The 18,097-nt window shown below is 40.9% G+C and overlaps 1 protein-coding gene across 3 annotated transcripts in view; it reads left to right on the plus strand.

Moving 5' to 3' along the window:
- The first annotated feature begins 536 nt into the window (after positions 1 to 536).
- The window catches only part of LOC110537754 (gamma-aminobutyric acid receptor subunit alpha-6), a 38,232-nt gene continuing 20,671 nt past the window's right edge, over positions 537 to 18,097 (plus strand). For 2 of the 3 annotated variants that reach the window (XR_005035006.1, XM_021624117.2), the window contains exons 1-9: positions 539 to 833; positions 973 to 1,103; positions 1,561 to 1,628; positions 2,983 to 3,203; positions 3,463 to 3,545; positions 3,643 to 3,786; positions 4,162 to 4,314; positions 9,174 to 9,427; positions 10,871 to 11,124. Coding sequence is in view for 2 of the 3 variants with exons in the window: in XM_021624117.2 (XP_021479792.1) it covers positions 799 to 833; positions 973 to 1,103; positions 1,561 to 1,628; positions 2,983 to 3,203; positions 3,463 to 3,545; positions 3,643 to 3,786; positions 4,162 to 4,314; positions 9,174 to 9,427; positions 10,871 to 11,124 (1,343 nt within the window). In the remaining variant the exon portion in view is untranslated. Of the gene's footprint in view, positions 834 to 972; positions 1,104 to 1,560; positions 1,629 to 2,982; positions 3,204 to 3,462; positions 3,546 to 3,642; positions 3,787 to 4,161; positions 4,315 to 9,173; positions 9,428 to 10,870; positions 11,125 to 18,097 lie in introns of all 3 variants that reach the window. The other variant, XM_021624118.2, reaches the window with a different exon arrangement.

The following is an 18,097-nucleotide window of genomic DNA, read 5'->3' on the forward strand; positions in this document are numbered from 1 at the left end:
GTTTTTGCGCTGTATGAAATATTCCCCTATTCCCTATTTGAAATGAGATCCGTTGTTACTGTACTGGTCAGAATCAATGTGTCCATACAACTATGATTCTATCTAAGTGGTATAACACAATTAATACTTTTTTTTTTAAACAGTCAAATTTGATAATGTGGACAACGTCACTCCAGGTGAGCAAGAGTTGAGTGGGCCAGCAAACCTCCTACTCCTGCCTTGCCACCACCACCACCACCACCATCCTAGACTTTTCTGCTTTATTTGTGTTTGTTAACACATGCTGACATGCAGAAGATTTGAACAATCATAAACAGACTGAAAAGCTGTTTGACATGTCCAAGGTCAACAGGCAATGAGTATTGATGCTTTATCTCCTCAACTTTGTTATGAATTAACATCTGTAGAATGCTCTCCACCACAAACATTTAAACCATCTCTGGTGTAATCTCTTGCAGCAGGACATTTGAGCCTTTTCCAAATCTCCAAACCGGTCCTTGCTAATTCCCCGCCAAAACTATCAGTTGATTTCTTCCTTCTAATGTCCCATAATGCCTTATTCGATTATTTTCAATGCCCTCCGTCCCTGCTCTTCAGTCTCTTAAAACTCTTTAGTTTTTCAACTGAGCGAGTCAGATGAGGCGCAACCGCACTGGAGAAGAAGAGCAGGACTGGCGCAAATGCCCTCGCTTTTTACACTAAACCGTGTGATCGGTGTTTTATAATGGTTTTAAATGATGGAATATGCAAATTATAACAGTTGACCAGGGCTTTTAGGCTGTGAAGTGTTTATGAGGCATGGCTTTCGTTTTCACTTTCTTTTTCCTGTCCTGGTGAGTACAAGTAACTATTCTTCTCAGACTTTACGCATGTTAGGATGTTGATCGATGTAAATTATGCAACTTTGGTGCAGTAACAAGTTGCACCGAGTAGAATAAGGCGACAGATAATGAAGATGTACTTTGTTTACAGTGTGAGCAATGTTTGGGGAAATAATCCGAAATCGACCGAGATTGATGGGAATATCTATTTGGATAACATTACGCGTATATTGGATAGATTACTAGATGGATATGACAACAGACTGCGACCTGGATTTGGAGGTACAGTAATGCATATTTTAGAATTCTAACAGGTTGTTTTTAAAGGTGTTAAATTCCAGTCTTCTCACTCAATAGATAAAGTTGTACTTTCCACTGTGCTGAGGCACTTATGTTCCGGATATACCCTAATTCTTGGTCACTATCCGATCGTTGGAAGCTGCTTTTGGTGCACTTACTATAACTCAAATGTGTGCCCTCGAGTGTCCAGACAATTTATTTACCCACTTAGGGTGTCTTTCTCACATAGGGCCAATCCTACTAAGGGATGTTATTGTGCTGACTTGTGAGATATCCAACACTTCCACAGGTCTAGTAAATGTAAACTGGCAATGGGATATCATTAACAATAACAGCGTTTTTATCTTGTCGATATCTTACGTGCTTCCTTTTGTTTTTAGATTGAAGAGTTATGTTTATTTGGCTTTGTCTTATGCCAAACCAACACTTATCTTTGTAGGTCCAGTTACCGAGGTCAAAACAGACATCTTTGTAACCAGCTTTGGTCCAGTGTCAGATGTTGAGATGGTATGTGGCCGCAGTACTACTTTATCCAGTCCATTTCTATAACACAAGACTCCAGAGTAATGGCAATTTATGGATATTTTAATACACACTTGTGTTATTGCAGACAGATAATTGCTTGTTGCTCTCAGTCCTAGAATGTCCCTCCACAGTCTCAAGTCATGTTCCTACCAGCCATATTATTCTGGCATTTGGGCAGAATGTCATTAGTGCAGCTTAGGGATTTTAATCTGGTTGACAATCTCTGCCAGTGAGGGTCCCGAGCCTGCTGATCGTTTTATTTCCTTTACCCACTATACCATGTGATACATTAGTAGCCATCCTACAGGCAGTATAGATAAGACCCTTCAGAGCAGTAAAGCCATCCATTTTGTCAAAAAGCATTCCCATATTGAAAAAGCCATATCCATGGTTACCGTTTGGATCTTCAGTCATTTGTTTTCATGTAGAGGAGTTGAGAAATATGGATATGCACAGTAATTAAACAGATCACAAACAACACAGAGGGGATACTTTACATTATGACTCCCCCCCCCCCCCCCCCCCCCCATAAAAAAAACCCACTATATATCAATTTTCTGAAATGTTGGTAAATTAACTTTTATTGTTTAAAGAACTTATGAAAGATATTGGTTTTTGTTTTTCCACTATCTAATCATGGCATGGGGTTGTTCAATGACAGACATGTATTTGTTTAAAATCTATCACTTGATGGTTTCATTTCAGAGACAAATAATCGTAGTTTTTTGCAAAACGCTATATATATCTGCCTCACTCTCAGATAAATAAGTAGTACTGCTAGGTTTTACACGGTCAAATGTAACAAACAACTACATTTTGAATAAAGAACTGTACAAATCATAGATTTATATAAAATTAATCAATGCTGTAATATGAGATCTGTATGTAAAACAGTTACATATGACATTTTAGTCATTTAGCAGATGCTCTTATAAAAGTGACTAGTCCATTCATCTTAAGATAGATACAGTAGGTTAATACATATCACAGTCAAATATGCTGTATATGAACATCCCATTCTAGCTAAACAATGGATATATAGCGTTTGCAAAAAATGCTAATTTTAATGCACACCTCAAATCTATGAAATAAAAATCTGAGAACAGTCATATTTAAACACACGAAGGTATCCATAAGCAATCCTTTCTGGAGAAAAAAACGCAAATGTGAAAAATATACTCCTCATTTGCATAAATGAAATAAGTTGACTTATTACTGGCAATTTGCTAAAAAAAATCAAATGAGGTCACTGATATGCTGTACATACTGTACAGTATATGCCCTCACTTGCATACGAATTGATTGCTGATTTGAGTTCCACACCACCATGTTGTAGGAGTACACCATGGACGTATTTTTCCGTCAAACGTGGATTGACGAGAGGTTGAAATTCGAGGGCCCCATCGAGATTCTGCGGCTCAACAACCTCATGGTCAGCAAGATCTGGACGCCAGACACATTCTTCCGGAATGGCAAGAGGTCCATCTCTCACAACATGACCACTCCCAACAAGCTGTTCCGCATCATGCAGAACGGAACTATCCTCTACACCATGAGGTACTAATGAGTCACACAGCCATCCAGGTCCAGGATAGACCTACGTAGTACTCTGTGTTCATTAGAACACATGGGTATGGTTGAGCTGTCTGTGCAATATACGCATACTTAACCAGGCGCATTTCTATGAGTATTGCTTTGTTTTGAAAATATGATACTACCCCACTGTATGCTGGTGTGATTTAGTTATATATGATCATAGGTGAGCGTTACTACTGTACATACAGTGTGTCCAATACTCTTTGCCATTCCATTGCAGATTGACTATAAATGCGGAGTGTCCCATGCGACTGATGAACTTCCCCATGGACGGCCATGCCTGTCCTCTCAAGTTTGGTAGTTGTGAGTTGTCTTGATAAGCCTTAGTCAGACAGATGGTTCCACCATAAGAGCTGGTGATCACATACTGACTACAGAATCGTTTATTTCTGCTGTCCAGATGCCTACCCCATGAGTGAAATTGTGTACACATGGAAAAAAGGACCACTGTTCTCTGTGGAAGTACCAGAGGAGTCCTCCAGCTTGCTACAGTACGATCTAATAGGACAGACAGTGTCCAGTGAGAGGTTAAAATCCAACACAGGTAAGAATGTGTTCATTCACTCTATGCTTAAGTAATGCTTACAGAAATAGGCCTAAAAAGATAACTATGCTAACTAACTGTCTGCATCCTGTATGCATATGGCTTTGCAGGATTCCAATCTAAAGACATTAGTACATTCTAAATGGAATTGTCCTCTGAATCTTTGCTTTTTGTGGTACACATTCAATGTGGGGTATTTGACAGGTGCTACTGTATGCACGTACTGTATGCATGATGTCTCCCCCCGTGATGCTCACTGTCTGATCTGTTGTCTGTAACACAAATCAGTATTGTGCCCAGTGAATTTCTGATTTAACAATGTTGCCTGTTAGAAACTCTGCGCCACAGACATAAATTCCATTTGTTTCCTGACAGGTGAATATGTAATCATGACTGTTCACTTCCACCTGCAAAGGAAGATGGGCTTCTTCTTGATTCAGACATACATTCCCTGTATCATGACGGTGATCCTGGCTCAGGTCTCTTTTTGGATCAATAAGGAATCTGTTCCTGCTCGAACTGTATTTGGTAGGCCTACTCCTGATCTCCACCTTTACTCCCTCCATGTCTCCACTGGGTTGTCCACCATGCTTACATGTTGCAAGGTTACCCCTGAAGGTTCCATTATAAGTTGGAGTTCCTTTGGAGTTACACAATAGAGCCACTTTAACATAACAAAAGAACAAAGGTGGATTATACCAATTCACCACTCATTACATGATCCATTCTGTATCCTTTTATGTAGATTAGGTGAGGATATAGTATTTTAATGTTCTTTCTTGGCAGAACTTGGTAATGGTCTGCATTCTATGGAGTGCTTCACTTAGTGGAGTGGTGCTAGAGATAAAAGGCAGCACAGTCACATGGTAGCTCTCAGACCTTCTACCTCATTATATTTATTTCCTCCAAAGTGGTGGAGCTGAATTAATAGTAAATAACTCCTACTTTGAAATCAGTCATACCGAGAGGGTTGGGGGGGGGGGGGGGGGGGGGGGGGGTGATGCTGTTTACTTGGACTCGTTCCGAGGACTTGCAGATTCCGCTTGTTCCCATTACATCATGCGACACTTGTTTCAGCCTCTAGCCTCGGGAGCATGGAGCTCCTAAGTTTAATTTGCCATCCTTTCGATTTTCAATTTGAATATCCTCAGTTACGTTTTCGCGAGCAAGGAGTAGTGGCTACTGGCCTTTGTAGATTATGGCTCTCTTTGGAAGCTCGTCAGCATTTTTTTAAATCCCACACAGAAGTGAAAGATACCAATCATTAGTACGTGTTCAAGTTGGGCCCCACGTGAAACGCACATATGCGGAAAGTCATTAACCTCCCACATCCCACTGCTTTCATTTCACACAGTTGCGGGGGAGCGCTGTGAAGATATTGGAGTGTTTTTAGTGTGAACATGGTGTGTCCTTTAGGAGGCTGTTGCATAAACATATTGGATTTTCCCCAAACCCAAGAATGACAGGCTTTATCTTCACGGTTTACACTGTTTGTTTTTGCGTTCCAAAATGCTACGATTAAGAGACTGTAAATTGCTTCTGTAAATCCAATGTATTTGAATGCTTTGGTGACACAACAACATGACAACCGTAATATGGGGCACAGCAAGAAGCCACACAAAAGAAAATGCTGGGTTGTTTGGATGACCCAACTGCTGGGTTGCTGGGTATTGGGTCACTTAGTTGGGTTGTTTTCTATAAAAAGAGCAAGGTTGGGTTGTTGATGATATGTGGTATTGAGATATGACCCAGTGGGTCAGATCAGAAGACTGGAGGTGTGGCTTAGCAGTGGTGTGACTTTCAGGAAGTTATTTTGGGCTACCCGTGAGACTAAATGTCATTCCGGTTCATCTGTTCTGTTTTATTGTCATCAAATGTTAAGGTTGAAGACTGACACGTTTGTAGCTTTAATGAGGCTTACACAAGTGTTCCTTAAGAGCCTATGGATTACATTAAAAAGACCCAGCTGCTGGGTCAACCCAGCATGAAAGTGAATAAAAACCCAAATTATGCTTAAATTAACCCATGTTGGGTAATCCAAACAACCCGAATGGCTGGGTCACAATAACTCAACGTGTGTTCTGTCCAATATTTACTCAGCGCTGGGTTACCAAATAACCAAAATTGGGTTGATTTAAACCCAGCATTTTTGTTTGAGTGCAGTAGCTAAATAGGTTGTAGTAATGCACTGACAGGTGCAGAATGAGAAAGAGAGAGATAGAGAGCTATGCAGAAGCACTCCATCAGGACTAAAGCACACGAGCCATTGTTGTTGTGACTCTGGAAGAGCTGAAAGTCCCCCGAGCTGAAGTCTCACAGACTTAATTGAGTGGGCCTAATTTGTACCTTGCTTTTAGCCTTTAAAAGTGCACGGATGCCTCAGGCTCCTCATTTCTTTCTCCTTCATTTTCTTCCTCCTCCTCTTCTTCCCTCTTTCTCTGGCCTCCTCAGCTTTTTTTTTACTGACACGATTTCTCCCATATCCCTCTTCCTCAGTGTGATCATTACCAAGTGCATGAATTTGACAGGCAGTGTTGGCCATTGGTGGGTTTTTTATAGAGAGTTGGTACTGTAGCTAACTTTATCAAGAGTTCTGTACTGGCTTTCAGCGCTGAAGCAGTGCTTAAATGCAGTGAAACATGATTACATCCACTTAAATGCTCTCTACATGTCGTCGTCGTCCCCCCCCCCCCCCCCCCCCCCCGAGCAAATGAACTGTGTAAATATGTCATTGTTAAGAGCATAGCAGGGCAGTGGCCAATGGACCTTTTTTTGTTGTTGACAGTTTTAGCTTAATGAAAACAATCTCTGCTAAATTATAGCTGTACCCTGTTAATGGACCAGTATAGAGCATGTCCCTTATGTGAATTAATAATGACTTGACTCGATAGTGTGAGGTCAGCGATTCAAACTCACTTTGAATAAATGTGATGAGATTTATTACCATGGACACATATTGTATCCACGGATCTGTTTGTATTTGTGAATCTCCACAGTGTTATTCCTTGCTCAGATATCTGTTGCCATGTTAAATGCAACGGATTGAGGCACAACTGCTTTGCCTGTTTGTTGCTATTGTTGTTGTCAACAAGATCCAATTTGTGAATAGAAATAAATGCAGCCAATCAATTTCCATAGTAGCCCTGCCTCAGATGAGGTGCCTGGCCATAATATTATTTAACACTCTCAATCAATGGCAACTTATTTGTACTCCCTTGAAACGTAACTTGCAGTGAACCACTAGAAATAAGCAACTCCATTCTGACAAAGGTTGTACAGATTGAAATTCGCAATCAATTTATTTTGATATACAGGTTAAGTAGTTCATTAAAACTTTGGTAGTCTATGAATATGTTCAGTCTCTTCCCAATGTTATGAGGAGACAAGAGGGTGAATTCCTGCAAGTCTAGATAGTCCTGTCAGTGAAGTCACTTGGCATTCCAATGAACCTTATCCAATACCAGTAGAAAGTATTTCAGAAGACATTTATGCGTACTGTATAGCACAGTAAATTGCTTCATATAATCTGTGGACAGGACAGCCTTTCTACACTCTCTTCATTATCCAGGATTGGGACTGCTATTGCTCCTTTTCCCTGTAAACTTGTTCCATGTAAGCCTTCATCAATTCATCTGTGTCCCATCCTTCTCATCATCATTACTCTCCTGCTCCTCCAGGCCTGCTTTGCAGCTCAGTCATCCATTGTCTCCCTGAGATGAAACTACACTACCCCGGCATCTCATTCCAACCCGCATCCGATTGATCACCATGTGTCTAACTCTAACCCAAGGAAGTTGTGCTGCTCTGGAACTATCATCATCATCACTAAAAACAGGACATCCCATGAACAGTAAACACTGTGGCTGGTATGACAAACTTCATCCACCCCAACCCTCCTCTGCTTTTAGAGCGACGTAAGAAATACCCTGCTGTGATTTCAAATGGATTTGCGTCCAAGACATAACCGGAATGCTACAAGTTGACCCAAATGAAAGTTGACCTCATTTATATGGACAAATAGCAAGTCATCTATTGATCGTGAGAATCAGCAACCAAAAACATGGCTTAGTTTCCTCAGCTTAAGCTTAGTGTTACCATAGTTGCGTGCCCTAATCGAGTCCTGTGATACCATGTTTCCAAAGAGCAGGCCTAAATGACCTGACTTAAAGTTGATTTAGGCATGCTGTTACCGTAGGAACATACTGCATTACCACAGGCCCTACCACTCCTGTGTTTGCACGCAATGATGTTAAGGCTAAGCTGTGGGTGAGTAAACTAAGCCATGTTTTTGGTTGCTGCCTCTCAGGATCAATAGATCATGCTGAGAGTACACAGTGTTACTTTGAAAACCCTACCGTTGGTGAATTTGTTATCTTGTATGACTCTCGCTATTGGTGAAGTGAATACATTTGACATAATGGGTGAACTATTGATTTTCTTAAAGTAAGAAAGATTGGACTTTTTTACATTTCGCTGGCCACTTGTTTACTCAAGTCTCCAGGCTGAATATTTCATAGCGCTACAGGTAATATTACTTATCAATAATACCAGAGCGCATTGGTATCTGAGACGTAAACATTATAATCAATATACTGTATATAATGTCTACGTCTCAGATACCAATGCGCACAATTGTGACCCTCCATCCAAAGGACAGTAAAGACTAAGTGCACTGTTTAGCATTGAATTTGGACACAAATGTATTTCTGAATGTAGGAGCAAGGTTAGTGGTTGAGTAGTGTGAACTTGTGTGAAAATGAGGCTAGAGATTAAACATCATGCACACAAATTCACCCTCTGGCGAAGTAGGGCATCAATTACCATCTAAATTATGAATGGGCTCTGAGGATTTTATGCACTGTAATGCAACGCTAATCTTCATTTTGTAGGTTGCTATTGATGAAGTTACAGTATCTTCAGTTATTATTAACGAGACAGTCTAATCTGATGAACTCGAGACACTATTTTTGCTCAAAATGTTCAGTAATGTTAGATCAGTGTCATGAGAATTACGGCAGAAATAATTTCATTCTCTGAAAATATATGATAAGATTTGATCTATTGGGTTCATAGAAAGAACCATTTTCAGGCCAAATGACATGCTTGAATAGACTCAACCATTTCCCCTTAAGCTATTTCATTGCATGTAAGCTCATGTGTGTTCACATTAAACTTCTTTAATGCAAACCACTGGATGGTTGCTTGTCAGACCCTCCAACCCCCTTCACTCCACTCCTTGCCCTGAAATCACCACTCAACAAGATGATTGGCCTGGTACCCTGGAAGCCCAGCCAGTCAACCCTGGGGCTCTGGGAGATAGACAACCAAATGTATCCTCGATCCAGTATCTCTGTCTAAAATCTCTCTATGTGCCCTGTGTATCCCAGGCATTACCACTGTGCTAACCATGACCACACTCAGCATCAGCGCCCGCCACTCTCTGCCCAAAGTTTCCTACGCCACGGCCATGGACTGGTTTATTGCCGTATGTTTCGCCTTCGTTTTCTCAGCCCTTATCGAGTTTGCAGCAGTCAACTACTTCTCCACGCTGCAGGCCAACCGGGAGCTCCGCAAGGTGGCTGCCATCAAGGCAGCCCAGGAGGCTGCAGAGGCCGGGAGGAGTGACGGGGAGTCCTCTTCGGTAATCCACCCCCCCTTCTCCCTCCTTCCCTCCTCGTTTTACACTCCTCCCTCCCTTTCCATTTCCTCCCATTCTCTATGTCCCTCTCAACCCCCGCTCCTAGTCTATGATAACAAGAGCGTTTGACGAGAAGAGACAGCCAGTGGCTTCATGAACGCGGTTGCTGCAGATTATGTAAGAGGGATAGATTAAGGGAATATCCAGGCAGATCATTACAGGCTCACAAGAAACCTTCATGCTGGAGGGGAAAGGCAAGCCCAATGCTTTGTGCTTCTGTGGGAGAGATACTATTATTAGGTGACTGCACCAAATACATGAAGGCCTACATGTAGGTTTTTCACATAACAAAATGACTAAATAGTCAAACTGAGAGGAGCTCCATCTGTCACCATTTTGAATTGCTATCTCTTTAAATTATTCTAAAAGGCAGCCAAATCTAAATGACCTGGATAAGATGTTGACTGTTTATGACTGGTTTACTGGTTGTTGACTGGATAAGATGTTGACTGGTTTTTGACTGGATAAGATATTGACTGAGTCTACCAGCTCTTCCTTAGCTGAACACTAAGGAATGTTTATATTATACACTGATTTAGATGTGTGTCAGCATGCTAACACTCCATTTGTTCACCTGATTTTGACAGGACACTTGTGATGACTTCCACACAAGCCAAATTGATAGAATAAGCTGTGTATTATGTTGCACTATTAATCCTGCATTTTTCATCCCATGAAAACAAGACAATGTCACGCAGTATTTACATTTCATGAGGTATTCCGTCAAGCTCTAGCGATATTAATTCAGTATGCAAAACAATGTTATATAGTATATCTACTGTATAAGAATTTGCTCTGATCATTGTGGGATTTGAGCCTGAGAGCCAGCAGAGAATTCAAGCCTGTTGTCATTTCAGAAATAGCTGCAATATTAAAGCAGTGCGAGCCGCATGATCCCTGCCTGATTTCTCACCTCCGTTGGACTCGCACAGCATCCAGCAGCTGACATTTGCAGCTCCAACCTGCTCTGTGATGGAAGCCAGTTAAACCCGTGCCAGAGCCCCCACTCTACCCCACACCACCCCTCACAACCCTGCCTCAGTCCCTGCTCCCCACTCCACACCGCACAACTGTGCCTCAGTCCCTGCTCCATTCACTCTGCAGCACCACAGTAGCCAAATACTATTAAATACCAAATGTTGTATTGATGAATGAATCAATGACAATATCTTTTATGACTTTGTGCACATGGCATACACTGCCGGGTTGCTATAGGAAATGGATTCAATTAAAACTGCGTTATGCCAACAACAACAAAAAACAATTGATTTCCTATTTTAATCTTAATTGCCAATGTCTTACTGATGTGCTGGTCATAGATTTACTGTGCAGACCTGTTCTTTCACTCACCCCTTCCACCCACCTTTGTGTTTGTGCGCCGTACAGGACGCCAGCAGTGTGCTGAAGAAGAGGATGAACTCTACGCCTCACTTTGAGAGGCCAGCGGAGGTGTTCCCTAACCCCCCAGTGAATGCCCAGGCCTTCCTCCAGCAAGGCTCAGCCGTGCCGTCCAACAACTTACTGACAGGCACCAGCATCATAGACAAGTACTCACGCATCCTCTTCCCTCTGTCGTTCGGGGCCTTCAACCTAGTCTACTGGATCGTCTATCTTACCAAGGACACCATGGAGATGACAAGGTAGAGGCGATACGTTTTCTAGTGGCTACTGTAAATGTTTGGAAGCTTGCTGCAAATGACGGGAAAAAAAGACAGTGTGGAGCAATTTCATGTAGACGGTATGTTCAGGTAGGCCAATTTGATGTACAGTAGAATCAATTATAGCAGGATGACCAGTAGCTAGTCATATTAGCTGTTCTGGAGCCCTCTCATTGTGAAATGCATGTGGAATCCATGTGCTAATAGTTTCAGTTTTATATCATATTATTGGAACTGGTGAAGGACCACTGTTAAAATGTCCTATTATATTATATAAAAATAAGAGAAGCCAGGAAGACAGGGCCACATGATGAAGAGGGATAATGGAATTACGCTGACTTTTCCCTTTAGCATGTATCCTAAACAAAAACCACTGATTACAAAGTTTAACAAACCACTCAAATCTATGCATAAGAACTACTTTTAACAATTTACACAGAACATTTCACAAAACACATTTACTGGAAGAACTGTGCAGATGCTATGTTTTGGTAAGAGAATTATAGTAAAATGTGTGACCACGTTTCCCGAAAACTCTTAAATATCTGCTTCAAATTAAGATTCAAAGATGTCAAATTTGCATTATTTAAGATAAAATATTCGGTGGCCTCCCGAGTGGTGCAGTGGTCTAGGGCACTGTTCGTAGTGCTAACTGTGCCACTAGAGCCTCTGGGTTCGAGTCCAGGCACGGCTAGCCGCGATTGGGAGACCTATGGGGCGGTGCACAATTGGCCCAGCGTCGTCCGGGTTAGGGGAGGGCACACATCACACACTAGTGACTCCTGTGGCGGGCCAGGCGCAGTGCACGCTGACACGCTCGCCAGGTGTAGGGACCGTTCGACACGTTGGTGCGGCTGGCTTCCGGGTTAAGTGGGCATTGTGTCAAGAAGCAGTGCGTCTTGTTTGCGTTGTGTTTCGGAGGATGCACAGCTCTCAACCTTTGCCTCTCCCGAGTCCGTACTGGAGTTGCAGCGATGAGACAAGACTGTAACTACCAACATGATACAATCAAAATTGGGGAGAAAAAGGGGTAAAAAAAATAAATAAAAAAAAATGGTTAGGCTTGGGCAAAAGACTCACTGGCACGAAAATAGGAATGGATGATCAGTTTCCGAAGGAATGTTCCAGAAGGGCACAAAATTCTGTATCCACTCTTCAAGGTGAATAAACTTAAAGGGAAACGTGTAGCTCTCGTCAGGGGTGCAATTTTGCTTTTAGAATAAAGAAAAATATATACTGTATATACACCACCTCAAGATTGGGGTCACTTAGAAATGTCCTTGTTTTTGAAAGAAAAGCAACAAAAAAATGTCCATTAAAATAACATCTAATTGATCAGAAATACAGTGTAGACATTTACAACATTAACAATGACTATTATAGCTGGAAACAGCTGATTTTTGATGGAATATCTACATAGGCGTAATGGGGTCCATGATCAGGAACCATTACTCCTGTGATCCAATGGCACGTTGTGTTAGCTAATCCAAGTTTATCATTTTAAAAGGCTAGTTGATCATTAGACAACCCTTTTGCAATTATGTTAGCACAGCTGAAACTGTTGTTCTGATTAAAGAAGCAATACAACTGGCCTTCTTTAGACTAGTTGAGTATCTGGAGCATAAGCATTTGTGGGTTCCAGAAACAAATCACTTTCTTCTGAAACTCGTCAGTCTATTCTTGTTCTGAGAAATTAAGGCTATTCCATGGGAGAAATTGTCAAGAAACGGAAGATCTCGTACAACGCTGTGTACTACTCCCTTCACAGAACAGCACAAACTGTCTCTAACCAGAATAGAATGAGGAGTGGGAGGCCACGGTGCACATTTGAGCAAGAGAACAAGTACATTAGAGTGTCTAGTTTGAGAAACAGACGCCTCACAAGTCCTCAACTGACAGATTCATTAAATAGTACCCGCAAAACACCAGTGTCAACTTCAACAGTGAAGAGGCGACTCCGGGATGCTGTCCTTCTAGGCAGAGTTCCTCTATCCAGTGTCTGTGCTCTTTTGCCAATCTTAATCTTTTCTTTTTATTGGCCAGTCTGAGATATGGCTTTTTCTTTGCAACTTTTACCAAGACACACCTGTTAATTGAAATGCATTCCAGGTGACTACATCATGAAGCTGGTTGTGAGAATGCCAAGAGTGTGCAAAGCTGTCATCAAGGCAAAGGGTGGCTACTTTGAAGAATCTCAAATGTAAAATATATTTTGATTTGTTTAACACTTTTTTGGTTGCTACATGATTCCATTTGTGTTATTTCATAGTTTTGATGTATTCACTATTATTCTACAATGTAGAACATAGTAAAATAAATAAAAACCCTTGACTAAGTAGGTGTGTCCAAACTTTTGGTTGGTACTGTATGCCAAATCATTTTTGATTCACATTCTCATAGATAATATACATACTTTTTCTAACCTTTCTGGATTACAACCAAATAACAATCAGTGTACTATATTACATATTGAATCACTAAAATATACAACTTTTACATTACTGCGTAGTTTACCAATAAAATGGTCTGACGGTGAAGTGGACATACCCAGGGTGTTCATATCCCAAAATAAATAAATGATCTCACTGCAGTGCATTTTAAAAGAAAGTTGGCAAAAAAAGAGTTAAGATCTTGCTACCGTGGAAAGGAAAATACCTGTCTATTTGTGGAATAATCACTCTGATTATTTTATTTACATTTTGTTTAACCTTTATTTAACTAGGCAAGTCTGTTAAGAACACATTCTTATTTACAATGATGGCATACCAAAAGGCAAATGGCCTCCTGTGGGGACGGGGGCTGAGATTAAAAATGTAAATATAGGACAGAACACACATCACGACAAGAGAGACACCACAACACTACATGAAGAGAAACCTAAGACAACAACACAGAATGGTAGCAACACCACATGACAACAACATGGTAGCAACACAAAATGGCAGCAGCACAACATGGTAGCAGCACAAAACATGGTACAAACATTATTGGGCACAGACAACAGCACAAAGGCAAGAAGGTAAAACAACAATACATCAAACGAAGCAGCAAAAACTGTCAGTAAGATCTAGCCGCTTGAGAGCACCCTTACCTGCTGATCTATAAATGACGTCTCCGTAATCTAGCATGGGTAGGATGGTCATCTGAATCGGGTTTAGTTTGGCAGCTGGGGTGAAAGAGGAGTGATTAAGATAGAGGAAACCATGTCTAGATTTAACCTTAGCCTGCAGCTTTGATATGTGCTGAGAGTAGGACAGTGTACCATCTAGCCATACTCCCAAGTACTTGTATGAGGTGACTACCTCAAGCTCTAAGCCCTCAGAGGTACAGTAGTAATCACACCGGTGGGAGGAGGGGCATTCTTCTTACAAAAACACATTACCTTTGTTTTGGAGGTGTTCAGAACAAGGTTAAGGGCAGAGAAAGCTTGTTGGATACTAAGAAAGCTTTGTTGTAGTGATTTTAACATAAAATCCGGGGAGGGGCCAGTTGAGTATAAGATCATCTACATAGAAATGGATGAGAGAGCTTTCTACTGCCTGAGTTATGTTGTTGATGTAAATTGAGAAGAGTGTGGGGCCTAGGATCGAGCCTTGGGGTACTCCCTTGGTGACAGACAGTGGCTGAGACAGCAGATGTTCTGACTTTATACACTGCACTCTTTGAGAGTATGGTGTCGTCGGTGCTCAGTGGTTGTGGATGCTGGTTACAGTAAATGGAAAGAGAGGAGGCTCATGGGTCGGTGTCAGTGAGAGCCGGGAGAGGTAACATTAACTGGAGAGAGAAGGGAGAGGCAGAGAGCAAGAGAGAGAGAAGGCTTGTCCAGACTGTTTTCACACTCTTGCTTTGACCACCAGAAGACATAAAGAGATAGAAAACGGTTATTATCTGAGCATAACATTATGCCAGTGGAAGGGAGGACAGTAGGAGGTGGTTTGTGACTACTATGATTTCCCATTGTATCCAAATCATTTGCAGTAATTCCGATTTGGTGAAAGAAGGACGCGTTTGAATCACAACAAAACACCCCCTACTGTAAAAACAATATAACTAATTGGTAGGTGTACATTTAGTTGTTACTTTTGTGAACATTCATTATCCTCCCTTTTGAGGAAGAGAAATTAGAAAATAAAGATATGTGGGTTTTTGGTTAGTGAATTACCAGGCACTAGGCAGTGTTTCTTAAATTTATGTATGGATTGAAATGGGGGATGGTCACGCTTTTTCAAATCTATTCCAGGGGAGGATCATGTAATTTGTATTTGATGAAATGTCAATATTTCTCAGTTTTAGAATTAGTTGCTTATTAGGCTATAAATCGATGTGTGCCCAATGCCGCCCCTCATCTCTGATTCTCCGCTGGGCGTGCAATATCAATTGCACCTATAGGCTATTTAGTGTGATCTCAATCAAATTGTCCATAGCCTATAGGCTACGAAGAGCATGCTCAGAGAAGCACAGATCAAAGTTATATTTCTAAGATAGCTACTGGGATAGTGTAAATAAAACTAGGCTGCAATGGATATTCCATCCCTGAGTCCTGGCGTGCTCTACTCTGCTCTCGCTGATCAAAAAAAATGTTTAAAGCTGCTTAACCAATGTCTGTGTTGTATAGGGCTAAGTGTAAGTTCAGGAGGAAAGTCTTCCAAAAATAAGTTTTGATTAGGCCTAGTCCAGAAATGCTTGCGCACAGATGAGCCTGTAACCTATGCTCTGTTCAGTTTGAGAAGGTGAGTGCGAAGATGAGAAGGTCAACTTTGATAGCTTGCCATTACTATAATTGATTTTCATTAAAAACAATATGTTTCTTGCCCATTATGTATGTATCAGCGCTATTGACCTTATAACTTACATTGTGGTGCTAAAACTTGAAGCAGCAACCGTGGCACAATCAATCGGAATTGGACAGCTCATGGTGCTGAAAATATGCATATTCGAGTAGGTATAATTCATTTCAACAGTCTTCATTTTAATTTGACTTTACTAACAACAAGAGTGCTTTGTGTTGGAGTATATTTCTTCCTAAATGAGAAGTAAGAGGTAGGCCTACCTGTTTGATAGATTAAATTAAGCTATAGGCATTTGCTATATCCATATATTTGTTGGCGAATTCCTTCACCCTACCTTGTTGTAGCCTACCTCTGTGTCAGTGAAGGGTTGTTAGGTTAAAACTCGAATTAAGGGGGTATGACAGGGTATGCCATAGGTCTACTTTTTAATTAAAGAAAATTACAAAAATCCATTGTTAGAATGTTAATATGGCTTGGGCAGTATTTCGATGTCTGGATGAGAATCATGCCCAAACTGGGATTCTCTTTCTTATGCCCAAACTGCCTATTACTCAGGCCCATATGCATATAATTGGTAGATTTTGATAGAAAACACTCTAAAGTTTCCAAAACTGTTAAAATAATGCCTGTGAGTATAACAGAACTGATATGGCAGGTGAAAACCTGAGGAAAATCCATCCAGGAAGTGGGATTTTTTTGATGTGGGTATTTTCAACTGAATGCTTATTGAGTATCAAATAGGTTAGGACCCAGATTGCAGTTCCTATGACTTCCACTAGATGTCAACAGTCTTTAGACATTGTTTCAGGCTTGTTTTCTGAAAAATGAAGAAGAATGAGACCTTTCTCTCAGTGGACTGTAGAATCATGCAGGGCTGGTTTGCACGGGTGACCGAATGCGCACCCTTCATTGTTTTTCCTTTCTATTGAATTATTGTCCGGTTTAAATATTCTAGATTATTTAGACAACTGACAACCTGAGGATGAATTATAAACATATTTTGACAATTTTTGACGAACTTTACCGGTACTATTAGGATGTATTCATCTGCATGTTTTGACCGCCTTTGAGCCAGTGGATTACTGAACAAAACCCGCCAACAAAACAGAGTTTTTGGGATATAAAGAGGGACTTTATCAAACAAAACAAACATTTATTGTGTAGTTGGGACTCTTGTGACTGCAACCATATGAAGATCTTCAAAGGTAAGTGATTCATTTTATTGCTATTTCTGACATTTGTAATTCCTTTACTTGGTTGTAAAATGTTTGTATGCTTTTGTAAGCGGGGCGCTGTCCACAGATAATCGGCGTAAAGCCTTTTTGAAATCTGACAAAGCGGCTGGATTAGCAAGAAGTTAATCTTTAAGCCGATTTATAACACTTGTATTTTTCATGAATGTTTGTTTTTGACTATATCTGTATTTTGAATTTGGCTCTCTGCAATTTCACAGGATGTTGTCGAGGAGGGTCGCTGTCGGAACGCCTGCGCCAGAAAGGTTAAGAAAATAAAAGGGATCCGATTATATAAAGGGATCTAGGACTGCGCTTTGGTCTGCAATGCTTCATGCAAGCTGTAAAATACCTGGGAAAGATGTGACTCCGATGCATCTGGGAATATCATTGTTTTGTTTCTTAGACATTCAGAGTCTGACTTTGCTTGGGAAGTAATCTTATTCTGTCACAGTCAATTGATTAAAGCACTTCACTTTCTGCACAGTAGAAGATGTTTAAACTCAAACAGATTTTAGGGAAACACTTGTGACCTCTCATTGGGTTAAGCCACGGAAGAAGAGTAGCTAGCAGGAAAAGCTTACATTTTTCTGCGTCGGAAGGCCTACTCTGTCTGGGGTGAAAAAGTAGGCCTAACTTCTGGAAGTACCATGCTCAGGTTCCTAATTATTTGCGAACAGGGACAGTTTTGATGCAAACAAGACCGTCTGATTTGGCATTGGAGAAATGATAAGATGAACACATATCTCTGTCCACTCTTAGTCGGTAAATTTGGTTATTTTTGTGGTATTAAAAATAGATTCCACCATTATGTAAAATGAAGTAGAATTGCATGAAATGTTTATGAAATGATTTTTCCTAGGACCTGCAAATATGATGCTTTTCGTATAAAGGAGATCTTTCCACCCTTACTCATGTCCATGGTGGTCTGCG

The sequence above is a fragment of the Oncorhynchus mykiss genome, chromosome 12, assembly GCF_013265735.2.
Source record: "Oncorhynchus mykiss isolate Arlee chromosome 12, USDA_OmykA_1.1, whole genome shotgun sequence".
Lineage (NCBI taxonomy): Eukaryota > Metazoa > Chordata > Actinopteri > Salmoniformes > Salmonidae > Oncorhynchus > Oncorhynchus mykiss.